General features: G+C 39.3%; 2 protein-coding genes across 3 annotated transcripts in view; one reads left to right on the forward strand and one right to left on the reverse strand.

The window, feature by feature from the left end:
* Nucleotides 1–24,899, reverse strand: part of GABRB3 (gamma-aminobutyric acid type A receptor subunit beta3) — a 475,998-nt gene extending 451,099 nt beyond the window's left edge. The window contains exon 1 of the mRNA XM_058736901.1: nucleotides 24,587–24,899. Within this exon, the coding sequence (XP_058592884.1) occupies nucleotides 24,587–24,684 (98 nt within the window). The 5' untranslated portion in view covers nucleotides 24,685–24,899. The remainder of the gene's footprint in view (nucleotides 1–24,586) is intronic.
* GABRA5 (gamma-aminobutyric acid type A receptor subunit alpha5) overlaps nucleotides 1–24,990 on the forward strand; it is an 88,717-nt gene that overhangs the window by 55,125 nt on the left and 8,602 nt on the right. For both annotated transcript variants that reach the window (XM_058736904.1, XM_058736905.1), the window contains 2 exons: nucleotides 2,093–2,175; nucleotides 21,941–22,084. In XM_058736904.1, the coding sequence (XP_058592887.1) occupies nucleotides 2,093–2,175; nucleotides 21,941–22,084 (227 nt within the window). The remainder of the gene's footprint in view (nucleotides 1–2,092; nucleotides 2,176–21,940; nucleotides 22,085–24,990) is intronic.

The raw sequence follows: 24,990 nt of genomic DNA on the forward strand, positions 1-24,990 counted from the left end.
CGTATATATGTATATATGTTATACATACACATATATTATGTATGTGTATATGAAATATATATTATATACGCATAGTATGAAATATATTATATATGTATATTTGTATATATGTTATATGTGTATAATATATATAGTTATATATTCTATATGTACACACATACATATAGTCCAGACATCTGCATCCTATAATTATATAGTTCATCTTTCAAAGTAATCATTATGTAGAGATTTTCATGTGGGAAATATCCTGTTCTAATGTTAGATATACAAAAGACAAGAATGAAAGAAAATACATGTACATGTCAAAATTATCTGTACAGGGGCACCTGAATGGCTCAGTAGGTTAAGCATCTGACTTCAGCTCAGGTCATGATCTCACTGTTTGTGAGTTCGAGCCCCACATTGGGCTCTGCACTGACAGCATGGAGCCTGCTTGGAATTTTCTATCTCCCTCTCTCTCTGCCCCTCCTACGCCCCCCTCAAAATAAATAAATAAACTTAAAAAAATTTTTTTTAATATGTTGAAAAAATTTACCAAGTGAAATTACAAGTGAAATGATACCTACTTGTAGTTTTCTCCTTTAAAATTCTTTTGTATATTTCCATATCCTTCTATGAACATATACCACATATCATTTTAAATACCATCTCCCTGCCTGCATATCATACTTTGATGATGTGTTCTCATCTATGTGCACTTATACCATCTAAAAGTCACTCCATCTTTGGGGGAATGGCCACTCAAACCAGAGACAGCAGAGGATTTCTTCTCTTTGATCAGCACAGACCTTTCTTGCACTAACACATAAATTTGTCTCATTCACAGTATACATACATTGACTTCTTTGTCTGTAATCATTAACTATGAATTAGGTACTCAGAGCAGAATGCTAATCTGTTTTAACAGGAGGAAGTAGTGAAGGTAAAAATGAATGTTTTTACATTTTTATTCTCACTCTGGGCACAAAGGCAAGATCTGGACTCAATATAAGAGGGAAGGACCAATGGTGCTAATATCTTGAATTATTATTTGTCTAAAAATATAACTATAACATCTGTTTAAAGGTGAATATTTTATATTTTGATTTCATTCTATATAATTTAATTTCGTTTTAAATAGCAGAAGAAGGAATTTAAGAAACAAGATTAACTCATTAATGAAATTTAGATTCAGTATCTAATTAGTAAAGTCTGTAGGGAAATAAAAGCACAACAATATGGCAATTTTGGAATTGTACAGAACCCATTCCCACTTAGTGTGTGGTGGATGTGCTGTCAGGAAGCCACTGCAGTCAGAGGCTTGGGCTTAAATCATTACTCCCTGACTTCATAGCTCTGCATACCTGTCCTGATCTTTTAATATCTATGCATCACTTTCCTTTCTCGTAAACTTGGATGTTAATAGCAACAAATCTCATAATGCTACTCTGATTAGATGTGTTAATGCAGGTAAGGCACCTATCACAGTGCCTGACATACAACTGGTAGATATGATGTCCATTGCTGTTTTAGTATTGGTGGCAGTCGTAGCAGGCAGTAGTATTACTATCTGCAAGACCAGACATGGGTTAAAAACAATCAGGTTGTACCAGAAGATTGCTGTCATGACACAATTCACCTACTCTGTTTCATGTCATCAGTCCAGTACACAATAATTGTAACCAGCTTCTGGTCAGAATTTGGACTGAGAATTTATTATACATTTATATTTCTTGAGCTTATAAACTATTTTATAAAATACATATATTTCAACCTTGTCCAAGGAAATGTTTTGATTATTCTGAGTTAGGAATGGGAAACAAACAATAAATCATTTTTAAAGGCATCTGGAATTACTTTACAAGTGGTAATGTATGTATAGACACACAAAGCCACAGAACTGACTAGATTTTATTTAATCCATATTTTTAAATGATATCCATCTTCAATGCAAACCTATATAATTTGGTGGGTCAGGCAGACAATTTCATAAAAGATGGTAATTAAAATTATGACTGAAGTACTTAATATAGCTCTATGGAATATGGTGGTTGCTCGGTAAATAGCCAGAATTGGTGAGTCATTTAAAAAGTCTTCATGTCTTATTTTTCAGCTTGACTATTTCTGCAGAATGCCCAATGCAACTTGAGGACTTCCCGATGGATGCCCATGCTTGCCCTCTGAAATTTGGCAGCTGTAAGTTATTTTCACAAGTAAGAACCACGGATATACTTTTGGGGTTATTTCCACATTCATTCAGAACTTGGGTTCCATATGTGAATAAACACAATATGGGTGGCAGTCTGCTTGAGAAGACTGGAATGCTGTGGAGTCCTCATACTTTTGTCCTCACAGACTAGTTTTCTTGTCTCTAACAGAGAATTATGTGTCGAGGCACATACCATAAACATATGATCCTGGAGAAGTGTTTTCAGGCCCTCACCTGGCAGTTCTTTCTTTCTTTCTTTTTTTTTTTTTTTTAAATTTTAATGTTTATTTATTTTTGAGAGAGAGAGACACACAGAGCACAAGCAGGGAAGGGGCAGAGAGAAAAGGAGACACAGAATCCAAAGCAGGCTCCGTGCTCTGAGCTGTCAGCACAGAGCCTGATGCGGGGCTCAAACCCACAAACCACGAATCATGACCTGAGCTGAAGTCGGACGCTGAACCGACTGAGCCACCAGGAGCTCCTGGCATTTATTTTTACTTCTCAGACTGCAGGTCATATCCTCTAAGGAGCCAACATTCATGACTCAATTTCCAGTACCCAGCCATGATCTTCACTTCTTAATAGAATATTCCATAAGAGCAATGACACTGTCATGTTCACCCTTACTGCTCACCCTGTACACGTTTTAGGAAACGTGTTTCTTGAACAAATAATTATTCATTAGGTGAACACCTTTGCATTCCAGCCATTCCAGATAGTGCAGTGATGACACTGTCCCTGAAAGTGTGCCTGCAGCCCCATCCTCCCTTCTGAGATGTTGGGAGGCAGGGTTAGAACCAAACTGTTTCCTTCTTTCTTTATGGTATCCATTTGTACTCATGCTATGCGAAGTTTTGATTTTTAAAAGCAGAAGAATGTGTTCCTGGAAATTAATCAGCAGACTTGTACTATTGTATTACATTTTTAATAATTGATGAACCAACATTGTTACATTATTATTAATTAAGGTCCATAGTTTATGTTAGGGTTCACTTGGTGTTATATATTCTATAGGTTTTGATAAATGTTTCCAACATATTATCATATAGAGTAGTTTCACTGCCCTTAGAATCCTTTGTACTCCACTGATTCACCATCCCTTCCCTCAATCCCTAACAGATCTTTTTACTGTATCCATAGTTTTTTTCTTTTCCAGAATGTCATACAGTTCCAGAATGTTCATACATAGTACAAAGCCTTGTCAGATTGCTGCTTTTAGTTAGTAATATGTATTTATGGTTTCTCCATATTTTTCATGGCTGAAGAACTAATTTCCTTTTAGTGCTGAGTAATATTCCATTGTATGCTTGTACCATAATTTCTCCATTCACCTACTGAAGGACATCTTGGTTGTTTCCAAGTTTGTGCAATTATGAAGAAAGCTGATAAAAACATCTGTGTGCGGGTTTTTGTGTGGACATACATTTCAACTCCTTTGGTTAAATATCAAGAAGCACCAATGCTGGATCATATAGTGTGCATATGGTTAGCTGTGTAAGAAATTGACAAATTGCCATTCCCACCAACAAAGAATGAGAGTTCCTTTTGCTCCACATCTTCACCAGCATATGGTGTTATCAGTATTCTGGATTTTATCCATTCTAATAGGTGTCTAATGGTATCTTGTTTTAATTTACAATATCTTTGTGACATATGATACTGAATATCTTTTCATATGTTTATTTTCCATCTGTTTATCTCCTTTGATGAGGTGTCTGCTCAGGGATTTTGCCCATTTTTAATCTGGTTGTTCATTTTCTTATTGTTTAGTTTTAAGAGTTCTTTATATATTTTGTGTACCAGTTCTTTATCAGCTGTGTGTTTCACAAATATATTCTCCAAGTCTACAGTTATCTTCTCATTTTCTTGATAGTATCTTTCACACAGACTTTTTGTTTTGTTTTGTTTTAACTAAATTTTTCTTTCAGTGTTTATTTTTGACAGACAGAGACAGAGTTGGGGGGGGGGCAGGGCAGACAAAGAGAGAGACACAGAATCTGAAGCAGGCTCCAAGCTCTGAGCTGTCAGTACAGAGCCTGACATGGGGCTCGAACCCACAAACCGTGAGATAATGACCTGAGCCGAAATTGGACATTTAACCAACTGAGCCACCCAGTTATCCCCACATAGCAGACATTTTTAATTTAATGAAGTCCAGCTTATTATTTATTTAATGGATCACATCTCTGAGGTTATATCTAAAAACTAAGGTTATCTGGATTTTCTTTGTGTTTTCATCTAGGAGTTTTATAGTTTTGAATTTTACATGTAGGTCTGTGATCCGTTTTGAGTTAATTTTTGTGAAAGTATAAGGTTTGTGTCTAGATACTCATTTTTTTTCTTTGCAAGTGGATGTCCACACCAATTTATTGAAAAGACTATCTTTTATCCACTGTATTGCCTTTGCTCCTTTGTCAAAGATCAGTTGACTGTGTGGGTCTGTTTTTTAGCTTTCAGTTCTGTTCCATTGATCTATTTGCCTATTCTTTTGCCAATACTATACACACTGTCTTGAGTACTGTAGCTTTACAGTAAGTCTTGAAGTTGGGTAGTATCAGTTCTCTGATTTTGTTCTTCTCCAGTATTGTACTGGTTATTCCTTTGTCTCTCCACATGAACTTTAGAGTCAGTTTGTCAATATCCACAAAATAACTTGCTGGGATTTTTATTGGGATTGTATTGGATCTACAGATCAAGTAGGGAAAAACTGACATCTTGACATAATTTAGTCCTCGTGTTCATGAACATGAAATAAGTCCATTTGTTTAGCTCTATTTTGATTTCTTTCATCAGAGTTTTGTAGTTTTCTTTATATAAGCCAGATTGCCTTGGCACCAAAACCAAAGATACTGCAAAAACGACAAAACTTTGGACAAATATCCTTCATGTATAGAGACACAAAGAAATTCTTAACAAAGTATTAGTTCATTGGGTTCAACAACAAAGTGAATAATACACAATGACCAAGACCAAGTAGAATTTAATCCAGGGATGCAAGGCTGAGATATAATCCACTATTTTAACATAATAACGAAGAAAACTAAGATAATAATATCAATTGAGGCAGGAAAAGCATTTCACAATATTAACACCTATTCATGGTAAAAATTCTCAGAAAACTAGTAATAGATGGGACATCCCAGAATTTGATAAAACACTTCTACAAACAGTCACAATGCAAACGTGTAATTAACATTACAATTAATGTAAAAAAAGACTAAATGGTTTCCTAAGAGTTAGAATAAGGCAAGGATGTCTGCTTTTACCACTTTTACCTCAACATAGTGCTGGAAATTCTAGCCTGTGCAAATAAGGCATGAAAAGGAAATAAAGGTGTGCAGATTAAAAAAAACAACAACAAAAGAAAGATAGTTTTGTTTATTTTTTCTTAATCTTTTCACCTTTTGTTTCCTTTTCTTATAATACTGCGTTAGTTAGGACTAATGTTTACAACTTCCTGTCTAGTTGTTTTACACCAATTCTTGACAAAGAGATATTGAAATCTCCAAATATAAATGTGGATTTGTATTTTTCTGCTTTTAGTTCAATCAGTTTGTTATGTTTTGGTGGCTTGACCATTTATCATTATATAATATCCCTTTCTGTCTCTGGTGATTTTCTTTGCTTTGAACTCAGTCTGATATCCACATAGACACTTTTGCTTTCTTTTTGAATAATATTTGAGTGGTATTTATTTTTCTTATTTTTACTCTTCAACATTTATATATCATTATGTTAAAATAAGTTTCTTATACACATCATATAGCCACGTAATATTTTTTAATGACTTGGTCAATCTATGTCTTTTAATTGGTATATTTTCATCGTTTACATATAATGTATCTTTTGATATGTTAGACTGTCATTTTATTTATTTATTTTTGTTTTTTGTTCTTTATCTTTCTCATTTCTCTATTTCCTTTTTCTGTCTCCCTGTTTGTTAGCTGGACAATTATGATTAGTTGTTTTATTATGATTACATTTTGACTTATAATATTTTTATACAGTTCTTCCTCAACTTGTGATGGGATTGCATCTGATAAACCCAGTATAAATTGAAAATATTGTAAATCAAAAATGTATTTATTATACCTAATCTATAGAACATCATAGCTGAACCTAGTTTACCTTAAATATGCTCAGAATATTTATATTAACTGACAGTTGGACTAAATCATCTAACATAAAGTCTGTTTAACAATAAGGTGTTGACTATCTCATGCAATTTATTAAATACTGTACTAAAAATGAAAAACATGCAAATGGTTGCATGGGCACAGAATTGTTGTAAATATATCAATTGTTTACCCTTGTGATCACATGATTGATTGGGAGCTTTGGTTCACTGCCACAGCCCAGAACAAATACTGCTAACTTGGGAAAAGAGAAAAATTCAGAATTTGAAGTACAGTTGCTACTACATAGCAATAAGTTTGACTCCCCAAAACTTAACTACTAATAGCCTACTGTTGATGAGAAGCTTTACCAATAACCTAAACAGTCGATTAACACATATTTTGTATATTATAGGTATTATATAATATATCCTTACAATAAAGTAAGCCAGAGAAATAAAATATTACTAAGAAAATCATGATGAAGAGAAAATACATTCACAGTATTATGCTGTAATTATAAAAAAATATATCTGTGTATTAGTGGAGCTGGACATTCAAACCCATGTTGTTCAAGGGTTAACTATATACATAACTTATCACAGTCTACTGGTGTCTTCCTTTAACCAGATCAAATGAAAAATAAACCTTACCTCCGTTTACATGTGCTTACCTTCCCATAATTATAAATACAGTTGCCTTAAAGATGTTGTCTATATACGTATACAACCATATCAGAGAGTTTTAGAATTTTTATTTGAACCATCAAACTTAATTTTACAAACCCAAGACAAGAAGGAAATTCTATTGTATTTGCTCATATTTTTACTTACTGTGTTCTTTTTTCATTCTAATTGTTCCAAGATTTCTTCTTTATAACTAAGTTGTTTTATAATAAAATAATAACAAAATATTTTATAATAAAACTTATTTATAACTAGCAAACTGTCTTTAGGTATTTTTTGGACAATAAATTATCTTTGTTTTTTGTTTTTTGTTTTTTTTTTCGTTTGAAGAGGTTTGATTTTTCCCTTCATACCTGATGGATATTTTCATAGGATTCTGTACTGATAGTTCTTTTGGCACTTGAAAGATGTGCTCTTTTATGCTTGCTTCCTTGTTTTCTAATGAGAAATCTGATGCCATTCAAATCATTTTTTGCTTGTAGGTAGGATGTCATTTTTCTCTGGTTACTTTCAAGATTATTTTCTTTGCCTTTAGTTTTTAGAAATTTAACTATGCATTGGTGTAGATTTCTTTGAGTTTATTCTGCCTGGGCCTTGCTAAGCTTCTTGAATCTATAGATTTTTATGAAATTTAGAAGTTTGAGCAATCATTTCTTTAAATACTTTTTCTGCTCCATCATCTTTCTCTTCTCATTTCCTGATTCCAATGACATGAATATTAGATTTTTTTATATATCCCCATAAGTTTTTTTTTTTTTAGGTGTTAACTCTTCTTTCTTTCTTTATTTTTTTAATATGTGAAATTTATTGTCAAATTGGTTTCCATACAACACCAAGTGCTCATCCCAAAAGGTGCCCTCCTCATTACCCATCACCCACCCACCCCTCCCTCCCACCCCCCATCAACCCTCAGTTTGTTCTCAGTTTTTAACAGTCTCTTATGCTTTGGCTCTCTCCCACTCTAACCTCTTTTTTTTTTTCTTCCCCTCCCCCATGGGTTTCTGTTAAGTTTCTCAGGATCCACATAAGAGTGAAACCATATGGTATCTGTCTTTCTCTGTATGGCTTATTTCACTTAGCATCACACTCTCCAGTTCCATCCACGTTGCTACAAAAGGCCATATTTCATTCTTTCTCATTACCACGTAGTATTCCATTGTGTATATAAACCACAATTTCTTTATCTATTCATCAGTTGATGGACATTTAGGCTCTTTCCATAATTTGGCTATTGTTGAGAGTGCTGCTATACACATTGGGGTACAAGTGCCCCTATGCATCAGTACTCCTGTACCCCTTGTATCCCCATAAGTTTTGAGGCTTTTTCATTTTCTCCTATTTTCTCCCTGTTTCTCATGTTATTTAATTTCTGTTGTTTTATCTTTGAGTTTACAAACTCTATCCTTTCTTTCCTCCATCCTCTTTATTTACTCATATATCGAACTTTTTATTACAGTTATTGTATTTTTCACTTCTGTGAAGGTTAATTTGTGTGTCAACTTGACTGGGCGATGACATGCCCAGATTTTTGGTCAAACATTATTCTGGGGGATGTCTGTTAGGATGTTTTTGGAAATGATTAACATTTAAATTAATAGTCTGAGTGAAGCAGATTGCCTTTTCTAATGCGGTGGATGTCATTCAACTAGTTGAAGTCTTGAACAGAACAAAATGTTTGGCCTTCCAATGATATGGGGAAATTCCTCCTGCCTGACTGCCTTAATCAGGGCCCCTGGCCTTTTCCTGTCTTGTACTCAAACTGAAACACCAGGTCTTGCTAAACTTCTTGGGCTCCCAGTCTGAGATGCATAAAGTAAGAATAAAGCCACAGAACTCACTACTGGGTCATCTCTTGAGTACCAAGATCCCAAGACCTGTCTGCTTTATTCTTTCTACATTTCAGATTCTTCCTATATTTTATGTCATATCCAGATTTTCTAGTTATATTTAGTGAGAGGAAGAGGGGAAAACACATTTCCATTCTCCTGGAAGCAGAAGTCCCCTTGCATGTGTTTTTATTATTATTTATATTTCCTAGGGTTTACTGAACTTCTTGAATTTCTAAATTTGTCTTTCACCAAATTTGAGGAATTTTGGCCATTATCTCTTCTAATATTTTTCTCTCCCATCCTTCTTTTTCCATCTGGAGTCTAATCTAATTAATTTTTAATGTTTGTTTGTTTATTTATTTATTTATTTATTTTGAGGTAGAGAGCACAAGCAGGGTAGGGGGAGAGGAAGAATCCCAAGCAGGCTCTGTGCTGACAGCACAGTCAAAATCAAGTGTTGAACACTTGGGGAACCTGGGTGACTCAGTGGGTTAAATGTCTGACTTTGGCTTAGGTCCTGATCTCAGGGCTCATGAGTCTGAGCCCTGCCTTGGCTCTGTGCTGAGAACTCGGAGCCTGGAGCTTGCTTTGGAATCTTTGTCTGTCTCTCTCTCTCTGCCCCTCCCCCACCTCTGAAAAATAAATATTATAAAAAAGAGTTGGATGCTTAACTGACTGAGCCACCCAGGCACCCCTCTTTATTCTTTATATTGGATAATTTTTATCACTCTGTCTTCAAGTTCACTGACTTATGTCATTTCAATCTGTGGCTAAATTCATACAAAAAATTTTTATTTAGTGTATTTGTCAGTTTTAGAGTTTGTATATGTTTCTTCAAAATAATTTCAATGCCTCTGCTAAGACTTACTCTTAGTTTTTCATTACATTTTTTCATTACAAACCATTACATTTTTTTCCTTTACACTCTTAAGCATAGCCATTTAATCTGCTTTAAAATCCTTATATGCTAAATCCAGGATCTGAATCCTCTTAGGAGCATTCCATATTGATTGTATTTTCTCTTGAGTCTGGGTCACTTTTTTGTGTTTCTTTTACATTTAATATATATTTTTAATTCTTTCCTGGCTATCTCAGTGTTGTATTGCAGAGACTGGATTCTGTTAAATTTAGAGTGTCATTTTTTTTCTTTTTTAGTTAATTAACTTGGCCAAAGGAAAACTCCAAACACTGTCTTTCCTATAGTAGGCAACAGATGAAATGTCAGATGGTTCTTCTACCTTAGTTGGGCTGGTAGGATTATGCTCCATGTATGTATAATTCAGGGTAAGTATACATATCTGGGTAGAATTTACATACATCCATTACATCAAATTTGTGATTTCTTCTCTGTGGCTCTTTCCTTTCTAGGATTTTGCGTGTCATTTTTCAGATGTGCTATTCTGATAGTCTACTTTTCCTTTGGTTCTTCGAGCCAGGAAGACCAAAGGAATCCATCCAAGCTTTAGCCACTTCACAGCTCTGACTCAAAGCTTTTTAAGTAGAAAGGCATTCCCTTCCTCTGAGCCAACTCCCTCCGGTCTTTTCCTCTATTTGTTCACTCTCCAGTGCGCTTCAGGGAGTTCTCTTTTACATGGTGTTAATAGTAACAACTACTAACAACCACTTTGCTGTTACTGGCAGGGGAAGTTTGTTTGATTCCAGGGGTTTCCTTTGGTATTACTTCTTTCATTTCAAACAGGTTTTTGGGATTAGGAAAGGTGTATGTGTGTGATGAGCCAAAAGTTGGGTTGGATGGAAATATTTTTTTTTTTCAAACTATGACCTTTAAATGCCAAGGAGAGATTCAACACACACTTATTTGGGAGAAGCAGCATAATGGAAAGCGACTTTCACCAGGATTTATTTAAATAATATGTTGCCATGTGGAGGCTGTGCACATCAGTGCTTGAGACGAAACCTTCAAAAGATCCTGAGGCATCTTATTTGGGAATCACTGATTCATGTCCCTGAAGGAAAATAAATTGTTCATGTCCCCAAGAGGAAAATGAGTTGTATAATGTAAAATTAGACCCCTCTTTGCATGTGAAAATTATGCTCTTTATTTGATCAAAGGTAAGACACTAAAAGTGAAATTGTCATTTTTTGCATCATTAATTAAATAAGATCAAGTTAATGGGATATAATGACAATGGTTTACAGGATAGGCAGCACAAGAGCAAATTTTGGTTAAAGAAAATATGTGACCCTCTAAATCATTCTTCACTAAAATATCTCCTATTCAACAGTCAACCAACTATAGTTAAGTCATTTATTACATTCAGTGATAAAATACACATCTGATAGGATCTCATCACTTCTATAATCAGTCATACCAAATGGGCTCAGTTTGTGTGTGTGTGTGTGTGTGTGTGTGTGTGTATTTTGAACTCAGTAGAGAGCCCCAAATAAATATAAACATTCTTGAGATTTTGAACTCTCATGATAAATTTTTTTTTATCTGCCTGATATTTTGAAGATTGGTTTGATTTAGATGTTGATTGTTTCTGTATATCTGATATTAATATCATTGCTATCAGGGGCACCTGGGTGGCTCAGTCTGTTAAGTGTCCGACTTCAGCTCAGGTCATGATCTCGGGGTCCGTTGAGTTCGAGCCCTGCATTGGGCTCTGTGCTGATAGCTCAGAGCCTGGAGCCTGTTTCAGATTCTGTGTCTCCCTCTCTCTCTGACCCTCCCCATTCATGCTCTGTCTCTCCCTGTCTCAAAAATGAATAAACGTTAAAAAAATTTTAATATCATTGCTATCAGATTCAAAGTGATTTAAAGGATTTTCTTCATACATCATGTTTATATACCGTTGCCCAAGAGATGAAAAACTGCACAAACTTTACCTTTCCTCAGCTTATATGGTTTCAGCTCAGGATATAATAATTTTAACAGAAGAAATGTTATTTAATTAAGTGTGTCTCTTACTTGTCTTTCATCTTTTTGATTTACTAAAAATAGCTGCTTGGCCAAGTAGTTCCCTCATTCCATGGGCATCTGAGCACAGTGCAGAGGCTAAATGTGATAGTATAATGAGTTTCAAATTACCCAATCCAACAGTTCTCTGCTATTAGGAGACAAAGGAATGCAAATAGGTGTCATTATTCTAATGAGCCACATGCTCTGGCTTCTCTAATGCAGGACTGAATTAACAGACATTTCTGTTATTGCTATCTCTACTCTCAAGAATTCAAACAAATGTTGAAATTAGCCCTAGTTTACAAAGGGATCTTTCCTAGTCCACAAAGAAATTCCTTAAAGATAATGGCATGGCTTATATTTGGAAGCAAGTGCTTAAATCAAGATTTTTTAAGAATTAAAAAAAGTTTATTTTTTGTTTATTTTATTTGTGGAATGATGCATTAAATAGTAAATTAAGTCATGAAACAACATCTGGATTCATGAAAATATATGCTAAATTAGATGCGGATGCCTGTTTGGTAAACATCCAGTGGAGAGAATGTCACAAAATTAGGGTAAATCTCACTGTAGTAAGCTATTAGTTCATTCAAACATGTGGAATTATGACACTGTTAACTGCATTCATCATGCCCAGCAACTCAGCATGAGTGTAGGTGATCTAGAACACAGGTTTCAAAGTGTCTAATCCGCATTTTAGTCTGTGAGGTCTGAGAAACACATTGAAGTTCTGTCTGTGTTGTGTCTTAGATGCACTAGTTAACTGTGATTACTATTTAACAGCTACACTGGGTGTGTTCTCATGCTAGATGCAGTGAGAATCACAGAAGCATAAGTTCTGCTCCCAAGGAGTTAATGGACATGTTATATAATAAGGTTAAATAACCCTGTACAGGTGAAAAAGCCACTTGGAATTCAGATGGGGAAACTCATCATGGGGATGATATTTTATTTTATTTTTATTTATATATTTTTTTATGGGGATGATATTTTAAACTGAACCTGGAAGGATTTGAATAGGAGGGTAACAGAAATAAGGACAAAGCACAAATGACTGGGGGTCACTTAGTAGAGGTGATGAACACCTCTTTTGGGCAAATGACAGGATGGCATAACCATTCAAATATGAAAGTGTAAAAGTAGTAGGCAGAGTGGGAGAGGTTTGTGGAGCAAGGGGAGGATGTGCTGGGCTCACTACTAGGTAGGTGACACCAAGAGCTAGGAATTGCCCTGAAGCACTAGAGACACTGAGAGTTGAGAAGAGCGTGGTGACCAGATGTGACAAGGGTGTTGGCCAGATGTGATCCAGGATCAAAGGGGGACATGAGTCAAGGGTGGCATCATGATTTTAAGACTATGTGACTTTGGAAATCTATTTTCCCTAAGGAAATTGAAAGTGATTGGAAGGAACTGCTGGTTTCAGTTAAAAAAGCTGATTGGTTTATGAAGTGGTGGGAAATTACATGAAGCGATTTCTTCCTAATGTTACTTCTAGGCTTTTGCTCTGCTTCTCACTCCTTTTCACAAGGGGAGGGTCTTTTCTGCTGGGTGGTGACCGGCCTTAGTCCTTCTTTCCTGATTAGTTCCCGTTTAAGTCCATGGACACAGACAGTGTAGTCTTTTTGACTCTCTGTTAGACCAGGCAGCACAGTGACCATACGTAATTTTACAGACTGGATTGTGGAGTGGTTATGGGCCATTTGATTAGCAACCCTCAACTATCCACTGTAATTTCTTTGGTAACAGGGCAGAAATGTTATCTGCTCATCTCCATCTGCAGATAGCTACCCTTATGTCTCAATTGATTCTAGGCAAAGAAAAAGGCATAGGTAATTTTTACCTACTGAATTCAAAGCAGAGATATTGGGTATCTAGTAGGCCATTAGATATAATGTATCTACATACATTTATATCTTATGAAGTTTGTAATATAAATTATGCAATTGATGGGTCAAGTGTTGACTTGGATTTCAGCACAGAATACTGAGGCTCAAGGAGGTTGAGGACCCTGCAGAAGGTCATACAGGTGGTGGTTAGTGAGGTCTCCTTAGGCAGTTATTCTGCTCATTGCCACCTTCCATTTCAGAAGAGAGAGGAGGGCTGAGGACATGGCTGTCAGAGAACTTAAATTCTGTATGTTTTCAAATTACCAAAATTCGGCTCATTGGGTAGATACTAATTTGCATTTCTTCTAACATCATAGGCAATGAATGCACAAGGTAAAATGGATGTCCTGTCTGGTTATTGGCAGTTCCTGGGTTCCCAAGTGTCCATGCAACCTATCAGATGAGGCTAACCAATGGTCTTCACACATTGGGTTTGCTTTGACTGACAGTTAAAAAGTCAATTTAGGTTTGAAGATCTTTTCAAAGTTTGAAGTTTGGATCTGACACAAACCAAAATTCTTCCCAATATATGGGTATGTTCCTAATATTTATTAAGCAACCTACTGTGTTAGGAATATGCTAAATGTCTAACATTGATGAATATACTTTGCCCTCGCAGTGGCCCTAGGATATGGGAGTTATTTTCCCTAACTTACAGATGGGGAAATAGAGGTTTAGAGCATATATTGGCTGTTGAAGCTCAGAGTCACACTGCTATATTTCTTTCATAGTTTAGCAAACACTCATTGCTTTTTAAAGTCCTTATAAATAAGGGTTAAAAGTGACATCTCTACCTTCTAATCAGGATTTGCAAAGCTAGACCTGGATAAACAGAAAGTGTCAACCCAGGAAAAGGAGCCACTCAGAAAGCAGTGATGAATTCCCAAGTCAGTTAAGAGTGAAAGTATTTAAAACCTTCCTGCCTTGCTGTGCTGATATATGGTTGACAGGAGGCGAGTATTATGTTTCTAGAGCTCTAACTCGTAACAAATGATAGCACAACAAAACTGATTGCCTCATTTACTGTTGTGCATGGCTAAAAGATGGAATGCCATGCAGCTAACACAAAGAGAATAATTTAGTGCTAAATACCCAGGGTGAAATGCACATGAGTGTCATTTATTCTCACCCCTAATCTGATGAAGAGAGAAGAACTTAGCAATACTGAACTGAAATGACAGAGGCCACACTGGCTCTTGTTATTATTAATGCTATTAACATTATCAATATCAATAGGCTATTTAATACTAACAGTTTGAAAAGCAAGATGTTATGAATTATTAGTTTGCCTTATAAGATACACTCATATATCACTTTGTGATTTCAAGTAACTTGTATATAATTAACAATTATTATTTTATTGGGTCTTTATTATAAATATTATTATACACACACACACACACACACACACACTCACCAAAAATGGAAAAAGAGGCTGAGAGATTATATGGCCAACAAGCCTGCATGTATCAGAGTTAGCCTTGTGCCCAGCCAGTGATCCCTGCAGCATAGACGTGCTTCCCTCCTCAATATGCCACTTAGCCTCAGAGCTCAAGGAGAGCCATCTGCAACTGTATGCCATCTCCAATACCACTGTAGAAAGTAATTCCCAGCACTGCAGTCAAGAGAGCAGATGGGGTGGGGTCTGTGCCTTCCATAGGCCTGTACCAGTCTTCACACCCACCTCAGTGCCTCCTCCACCACCCCAGGACTCCTATCTGTGACCTAACTCCAGGCCACCAGAAAGGACACTTGCACCTCTAGACCTCTACCACTTTTCAGAATGCTCCATGTGTCCTGATGTCCTCTCTCTCCTGCCTCTTATATGCTCTTCACCTCCTTTCCCTTCTTTCTTGAGCAGATTTGGCACCAAGTAAGCAGCTCCATGGGGGAAACATTATTTCCTGTGTTCTGTACTCTTTTTAGACACGTCTGTGTTCCCAGATGTTCCTAACTCTCAGAACTGACCCTGGTCACTCCAACCTATTGCCTTGAGATTTGAGTTCCCTTATTGAGCTTTAGGATTAACATTTTCTGATCTACTCACATTTCCCAAGGGTTGGGGGGGGGGTCCCCTTCTCTTGACCAGAGGTCAGACTTACATCTCCCCTATGGATTGGGAAATGGAATGAGGAGTTGTTAATGGGACATCTGTAGCCCTTCTCACTAGAGTTGTAGTCAGAGGGAGACCAGCTTCACAGGCAGCAGCTCTCCCCATTGTGAGGTGGATGAACTGAGAAAAAGATACACAGCAGGTGTATAAGACGATAGAAACAGAAGCTTCCTGAGCCAGTCTGGGGACAGTAAGAAGCCAGGGGATATAGTCTCATACCATCTACTGTCTGCTCCACACTCACAGCCTTGACCAGAATCCAGCAGGGCTGCTCTGCTTAAGTCCATGTCTGAGTGCCACAGCTCTTTAATATTCAGGGTCCTATAACATTTACAAAGTAGGAGGGAGATAGAAATCTCACTGTCATTTATTTAGAATGCAGGGAGCCCTCACAGTCTTATTAGCACATGCCCAGTGGTGCCTATGACCAGACATTTGGAAAGCAGCTTGCCAAGGTAGAGGCATCATCAGCCCCCACATTCATCTCTCCAGAGAGAGAGCCACCCATCTCCCCAGGAGAGAAGGGAAATTACAACAGAATGTACTTGTGTCAGGGAAGCTTTAATGTGAAAAATATAGTTATATATTACCTAAAACTTGAAAATGAAGGTATGTTAATTTTTTAAAAAGGCAAGAATACCACTCAACATTTACCTGCAATGTGAGTGAAGTCTAGCATCCATGATATTTCACTAACTGTTATAATGGAGTCTACTCTATTTACTTCCATTTCAAATCATTAGTATGCAGATAAATCTCAGAGTCATCAATCATTTTAAAGGTTCTGACCCCGCCCTTGCTTAGCAACTTTCTGATAAGTTGGCTTATCACTTGCCCTTTGCTCAAAGACAGAGTACACTGGTTACTGAAAAAGAATATTGAGTATCAAACATCTAGGGGGAGACATCCAGCAAAAAGATAGAGAATGAGGGGTGCCTGTGTGACTCAGTCAGTTAAGCATCCAACTCTTGATTTTGGCTCAGGTCATGACTGGATGGGTTCATGAGTTTGAGCTCTGTGTTGGGCTCTGCCTGATAGCACGGAGTCTGCTTGGGATTCTCTCTTTCCTTCTCTCTCTCTATCCCTCCCCTGTGCATGTATGCATGTGCTCTCTCTCTCCCTCTCTCAAAATAAATAAACTTTTTAAAAAAGATAGAGAATGATACAAACATTAAAAATATTTCAATATAGAAAACTTTTGGGTAGGCCTCAGCCTATCAATAGTGATGCTATCACTTAGGATGCCTGGGCACTTTCCTGGCCATATTACTCATAGTGAAACCCTACAGACATTTCTCTTAGTGGAGCCAGTGCTGTAGTGGGACCAACTCTTGTGGTTCTCATTATGATTGCAAGATTAATCTCAGCAACAGTCATCAGGGAACTTTGAAAAAACATTTATTACTCACAAGTCCTAGAAGGTACACAGCACACCTGGGGGCATATGGCAAGGTCACAGGTAGAGAGAGGGAAAGAGGGAGCACAGAACCAGAGTTTTCCTTTATTTGGGTCTAGGTTGGGGTGCCTAGGGTTTGGCAAGTTCATTCTTTATTGTCAAATTTAAACCATAAGAGCAAGAATTAGGGCACAGGAAGGGAAAAGTGGGGTCACTCAAGTGGTCAGCTATCTAGGTCACACTGGGCTTTCTAAAAGGGGAATATCATGGGTGGGGTGGCCTGGCTCTTTATTTAGTTGTGTAGCTATCAGTATGTTCTAGAAGGCTGCCATGAAGTAGATGCCTCAGCAATCAAAAGCTTAACATCAGGTGCTTGCCTTACAATTAAAAAAAAAAAAAAACCAAAAACTTATTGTCAAGCACTTTCACTACAAAGACCTAAATACATGGAGAGACACATCATGTCCATAATTAAAAAAAAAATACAATACCGAAAGATGTCATGTCTCCTCAGTCTATAATATATACATCCAGTTCAGTTACAGTATAAATCTCATCAGAGTATTTTTATGGAAGCCTAAGCCAATTCCAACATGTATATGGGTGAGCAGAGGAATAAGCAGCGTCCCCTGAAGAAGAAAAGAGGGGTATGTTACCCTTCCAGTTATTGGTGTTTTCTAAAGCAGGACCGGAAAAGAGAGCTTAGCAGAGGACCCAGCAAAGAGAAAACCAGTGCATGACGGAAACCTTACTTGGCAGAACAAACCCTGAAAGTGAGTGGCTGGGAGAGATGGCTTAATAATTTTGGTAGCAACACAGAAAATCACATGGAGAAAATGCCATTGGATACTGCTGTGTGGAAAATATATACAGAAGTCAGCTTCTAGTAAGTAAGGCCCAAATGGTGAAAGACAATGTGTTAAAACTTTGATAATGCACCTGTAATATAGTGTGACCTCAGAACAGCAAGGGCCTCTGAAATAAGATGCAGAAAAATGAAAAGAATAATAAATTTGACAAACATTAATTTTATCAAAAAATTTAAAAAAAGAACACAGTGAAATAGCCAAAAATTTGAAGATATTTGCAATACATAGAACGAAAAGTGTCAGAATATGTAAAGGAAATATGAGTCAAAACATGAACAGATTTCACAAAGAAGATATACGCAAAGCCCAAAAACAAAACAAAACAAAACAACAAAAACCAACTTTGTTTAGTGACTTCTGCTTCTGCCCAGGAAGTAAAACTACAAAGCAAACAGTGCAATGGTTATCATAAAATTCAGAATACCAGTTTGTAGGGAGGATGTGAGTTTTCAGTGCGTCATGCACAGGGAGTCGTGAAGCTTCTTCTGTTTTCCTCTGTATTATGCTGAGTGCAACATGCTGATTTCATTATTTTTCAACTGTATGGATACTCTTTTGCACATAAATGAAGAATAAAGGTAGCGATGTGCATTAGCAAAGAAACTTCTACACTTTTTAGTAGAACTCTTGATCATTCCAGAGCCCATTCTTCTGACTTCTACCTGTTAAGATCTCTGATCCAAATGCATAGTTTTGTTGGCCTGATCTAATAGAATTGCTGCTCCAGGGGATCCTTCACATTGCAGTGGGCTTACTCAGCTTGGAGTGGAGTCGCAGAGCATGCTGTCATACTGAGGGATGGCTCCCCTGCCACCAGTGTCATCAGACCTCTGCAGTTCATCCCTCATCTCCTGAGACATCTACAGATACCTCATCTCTATGGGTACATGGTTCCTTTCAAACGTGCTTGAGGGTCATGCTCTGCTTAAGCAGCTGGGAGCAAAGCAGACCTCTTTGTTCGAAAGGTGTCAAAGTGGTTGGATGTGGCATCTATTCAGATTCATGGGCCTGATCATGGGACAGGTATGCTGGCTTACCTTCAGGGGCCTCAAGAGACAACTGGAACAAATGAGCCTGTCAGTTCTTCAAAGCCAGCTGCTCTTATGTAACTGCTTTTGCCACGGTGGCCAGATGCTGCTAGGCCCTGTGACCACTCCTGATCCATCATCTGAAGTCTGTGACACGGGTCTCCCGGACAGCACATTCCCTGTGCCCTCCCACCACAGTGCCTGCTGCTCCGGTGGCTTTGCTGTTTCCCCCTCACCTTCTCATATTCTGCACGCTGCAGCATGCTAGGAAGTCATTTACCACCCTTTTTTATCCACCAACACTACTCAGGTGATCTCATCAGCCCAGGGTTCAGTTGACATCCATATGCTGGCAACTGGAGAGATCCCATGTTCACTCGATACCATTCCCATGAACTAACTTATATAGCCAACTGCCTGCTCAGGATCCCCAAGTAAACCCCTTGTAGGTATCATTTCTGATACATTGCACCTGTACTGCTGCTGTTTCACCAGAAGCCAGGTCCTTCCAGAATCTTTGCCATCCTAAGTGCAAATGAACTGTCCAGATGTCCAGCCTGGCCACCTTCTTTCTGTCACAGGTTACATGATTCATTAGCAACTGGACAAATCTTCTCTTTAACACGTATCCCTAATTTCTCCTCTTTTTGCCATTGCCCACCACTGTCGTATTCCACCTGGACTTTTTTTAAAGTTTATTTATTTTTGAAAGAGAGAGGGGAGGGCCAGAGAGAGAGAACAACACAGAGGATCTGAAGCAGGCTCAGTGCTGTCAGAACAGAAACAGTTCTCTGTTTTTTTTTTTTTTTTTTTTTTTTTTTTAATTTTTTTTTCAACGTTTTTTATTTATTTTTGGACAGAGAGAGACAGAGCATGAACGGGGGAGGGGCAGAGAGAGAGGGAGACACAGAATCGGAAACAGGCTCCAGGCTCTGAGCCATCAGCCCAGAGCCTGACGCGGGGCTCGAACTCACGGACCGCGAGATCGTGACCTGGCTGAAGTCGGACGCTTAACCGACTGCGCCACCCAGGCGCCCCCAGTTCTCTGTTTTTAAGGCCTGATGTGGGGCTCGATCTCATGAACCATGAGATCATGACTTGAGCCTAAATTAAGAGTTGGACGCTTAACTGACTGAACCACCCAGGCACCCTTTCACCTGGATTATTTTAATGTTGCCCTAGGCAGTCTCCCATTTCTGTCTGGTTCTCACCGACATTCTATTCTTCCATCTCAACCAGACAGATCATTTTAAAGCATGAGTTATAATATGTCACTTATTTGCTTAATCCCCCATCCCTACCTCCATGTCTTCTGATTAGCTCACAGCAAAAGCTATAAAATATCCTCGAGACACTGTTTTATCTGATGTTTTCCTCTTCCCTCTGCCCTCTTCCCTGTCCAGCCACACTGCCTGCCTGGCTTCTCCTCAGGTATTGCAGGCATGCTCCTGCCTCAGGACCTTTGTAGCACCCATTCCTGGGATGCTCTTCCTCCTAACAGCCTTGTGGCCAGCTCCTGAACATCTCTTGGGTCTCCTAAGTGAGGTCTTCCTAGAGAAGCTCACTTAAAATTGTACCTCTTCCCTCTTCATAGCTTGTAGCTCTCCATAGCAATTACTCACCTGTTGTATGTTTTATGTGTATTTTTCTCCCTCCTCTTGGAGAGAGCCTCTGTTCTCCATCTAACTGTTCTAGTTTTCTATTGCTGCATGACAGGTTATCACAAAGTTAGCAGTTTAAATCAATATGTAACTAACCTTACTGTGGTAATCATTGTACAATTTATATATCTATCAAGCTATTACAATGTATATTTTAAATTTAAGCAATGCTACATGTCAATTATATCTCAATAAAGTTGGAAAAAAAGAAAAAAGAAAAACCACCTTTATTGTCTTATAGTTTCATAGGTCAGAATACAGTGTGTTTGCCTGATGTCTCTGTGCTGCGTCCCACAGGCTAGAATTATAGTGTCAATAGGGCTGACAGTAGCAGGGCTACTTCCAGCTTCATTCAGGTTGTTGGCAGGATTCAGTTCTGCATGGCTGTAGGTTGGAAGTCCCTGTTTCCTGCTTGCTGTCACCTGGGGGGTCATTCTTATCCTCTAGAACCTGCCCACTTGCCATGGCCCCTTCCTCCATATTCAAAGCCAACAATGACAGCGAAGTACTTTCTTCATGCTTCAAATCTCTCTGAGACAGATTTCTGACTGGCTCCAGCTGGAGAAAGTTCTCTGTTTTTAAGGGCTCAAGTGATTATATTGGGTGCACTGGGTTAATCCAGGATAATCTTCTGATTTAAAGGCCCGTAGCCTTAACTCCATCTGCACAGTACTGTTTGCCATATAAAGTAACATTCATAGGCATGACACCAATGCAGGTCATATGTACCATGCCACCCTCCCACCAGGACAGTGTCAGACAAGACAATAAGTACCAGTTGCAAAGTGGAACCTTTATCATAGCTGATGCACTCAGGTGCTCCTCCACGTGCTCTATGCATTTGGTCATTATGGAGCTTGTATCATGATAGCAGGAGCCCTAAGAAGTAGCTACTGTAACCATCCCATTTTACAGATGGAAGAACTGAGGCACAGACCATAAGTTACTTGCTCAACACCACAGAGCTGGGAGAGCCCCTGGCACTGTAGTCTCAGCCCATGTGATAGCATACCCTAAAGAGCAAATACATACTGGGAAACAGGCACTGATTGCTGACTACTCAGATCTCTAGAAATGAGAAGGCCCTACCTGAACAGTGGCGGCATCTGCCTTGGTTTGACCACCTGTGCAGTCTTCAGGTCCTTTAACTTTCCAACCATCTCTCTTGCTACTTTTATACACATCGTTGGTTGTGCCAGGCTGAAAATAATTCCATGTTTATACCACCTTCTGCGCTCCAATACAGATGCATATCCTAATTCCGAAGTTGTCTATGTGTGGACCAATGGAACCACTAAGTCAGTGGTGGTGGCAGAAGATGGCTCCAGGTTAAACCAGTACCACTTGATGGGGCAGACAGTAGGCACTGAGAACATCAGCACCAGCACAGGTGAGACCAAGAGACAGAATGTCACACCCTGGGAGAACTCAGTGTTCCTGTACCATGCTGAGGGTGGGGGGAGGGGCATGCCTCCTAGGAACACCTGAGTTCTACTTAGCAAGCTGGGGCACAGCTGTGGTTGTGTGGTGCTGTCCACAGGAGCTCTCCAATTCAGATTCCCGTTCTTGCAGCTGCACACGGAGGCACCAACTGCAGTGGCTGCCTAGCAGCATGAAGAGCCATGGGAGGCATTGATCTGTGATGTGTTTGCCCTCATGTGAGCAGGGCCCTGTGATCATAGGCTCTTCCTGGAGGTGACATAGCCTTCCTTATATAATGCAGTCCCTGCTCCCAGCGTTGAGACATAGAGGCAGTAGTCTTTTCAGGAAAGGTAGACAGCTTCCTACAAGTACTCCTATTTACCAGCTCCCCCTACCAGGAGGTTTTGAACATTTCTAAGAAGATGTCCCAAGGGTTGAATTTTGGGGAGTACAACCAAGCAGAATAGAAACAGCTGAGACCTCACCAAGAAAGAAGCAGAGGCTCTCACTCTCATGTACATAGGGCCGGGCTGAGTACCACAGGGGCAAGCCTGGCTTCACCTGATTTAAAATGGGTGAGGTGTTCCAAAGGAACAGGATATGTTCAAGTTTCTGCACCTGCAGGGTGCATCCTTGGCTGCCTCCTGGCCACAGGAGGCCCAGCCCCAGCAGTCAGGAGGGGAGGAGACCCCAGGGTGCCAGAGAGTCTCCATATGGCAGAGAAGAAAAGTATAACAGGGATGGAGTGGGCCTTGTCATGGGGATGAGTTCTGTGCTCCAAATGATACCCCGGTCAGCTCCAAATGATACAAACCTCAGGGCTGGAAGGAAGCTCATGGACATTGAGTGCATGCCTCCTCTACACACAGGCTCCTAGAGCCTACCCATTAGCCTGGTGCTGGGCATCCTGAGGAGAGGGGAGAGAGCCTGGCAGGATGGTGAGGATGGTGGCACCGTGTGGATGCCTAGTTAAAGAGAGAGGAAGAGGAAGCAGGCCTAATTTTATGGGAACAAGTGAAGAGGTAGCATGGCAGATGTTTGGGGTAAAGAAATGTCATGCTGATGGAGGATGCTGCTGTTTGGAGTTGTTCCATACAGTTCTTTAACAATGTATAAATGGGGTTTCTGCCTCTATCTGCATTCTAAAAATATGGTCTTTTTTTAAACATTATCTGATATTGCTACCCTTAACTCAAAAATAAAACAAATGAAAGAGGGGGTGAACGGATGGGCAAAATGGGTGAAGGAGAGTGGAAGATACAGGCTTCCAGTTATGGAATGAGTAAGTCACAGAAACACAAGGTACAGCATAAGGAATATTGTCCATGATACTAAAATATTGTAATAGGGATGTATTGGCACAGATGGTAGATACACTTGTGGTAAACACAGCGTAACATATAAACCTGTTAAATCATTATGTTGTACGCCCTAAACTAGTGTAAAATTGTGTGTCAACTATACTCAAATTAAAAAAAAAAAAACAATGAAAAGAACAACAATAAAAGCATTATAAGTAGGAGAGTAATATCAAACCCTACTGCAGAGAAATAGACTGGTATTTCCCCTCTTCTTGGGTGTTAAGAAGAGGCAACATTGGATCATTACAAAGATTCAGTTCTTGCTATTAAACGTAGCTCATCCTCCTTCTCTTTGTCGCTGTTTCCTTCTGGTGTGATAAAACCTGCTCAGTCCCTCTCTGCTGCTCTGACCTGCCTTCAGGCTATGGGAAAAATGTGGCCTGCCAATGCTGGTGTGTCGCAGACACTGCTAGGAATTTTGTGTTTTTTTCTGGAAGGGGGCAGATTTTGCTACATGTGATCTTAATGGTTCCCCCTGCCTCTGACATCTGGCATGCTGAGAGAAAAGGCACGTAGGGACCTCCACAGCTGGCTATGCTGAGCTCTGGGCTTTGATTCCAATAGCACATGGCAGATCTGTGCTATCTGACTCAAAGTACCAATGCTCCACATTGGTCTCTGGCAGATCCTCCCCCCACCCCCAAACAGATGGCTCCCACCCAGGTCTGCATTAGTGGCAGCCTCAAGCCCTTTCTCCCCACTTTGCATTTCTATCCAGCTCCCCAGCCACACCATCTACTCCTTGCAATTCAGCAAAAGAACTCTTGTCCTCAGATCAGCTTAACTCTGCCTCCACTCCTCAAAGCAGCCTCCCCATCTTCCTAGGGAGGTGTATATTCAGGTAGCAGTCACACAGATGAAAGGCACAACGTAGAGTACAGACAGTAGTAATTGTTATTATGTTATATGGTGAATGATGGTGACTACACTTATCATGGTGAGCATTAAGTAATGTACAGAATTGTCGAATCACTATGTGGTACAACTGAAACTAATACAACGTCATATGTTAACTATATTTTTTTCAGAAAAAGGAATCTAGCATTAGAGACTTTCCAGTTGATATCCATTTATATACCCTCCAACCACAACCCATCTCAGCTCCTTACCAGTTCACCATCAGGGCAGCGTCATTCTCAGCAATGAATGGGAGGTCCCCGCTGGCCTCCCACACAGCCAGGCAGATCCAGAGAAGGCACTGGGGCATCTCCAAGGAAATGCCCCGGTCTCCCCTGGTAGGTGGCAGGAGGGAGGGGCTGCCAGACCAGTGGCCTCCTCAAACTGCTGTTCTTCAGCCTCCACCTGGGTCTGTCACGGAGTGCAGAGCCTGTGGGGAGTGCTTTCCCCAGCTCCTGCCAGCTTTCCCTGGCTGGGAAATAGGGAGAACAATTCTCCACCTGCAACAGGGCTCTGTGATGTCCTGAGTTATATCTGGAGAGGCTAAATCCTGAAATCCTGATGGCAGTAGCAGTGAGGGGGTGGGCAGAGAGTGGCACAGATTGTGACCAGGGAT

The sequence above is a fragment of the Neofelis nebulosa genome, chromosome 7 (genome assembly GCF_028018385.1).
Source record: "Neofelis nebulosa isolate mNeoNeb1 chromosome 7, mNeoNeb1.pri, whole genome shotgun sequence".
Taxonomy (NCBI): Eukaryota; Metazoa; Chordata; class Mammalia; order Carnivora; family Felidae; genus Neofelis; species Neofelis nebulosa.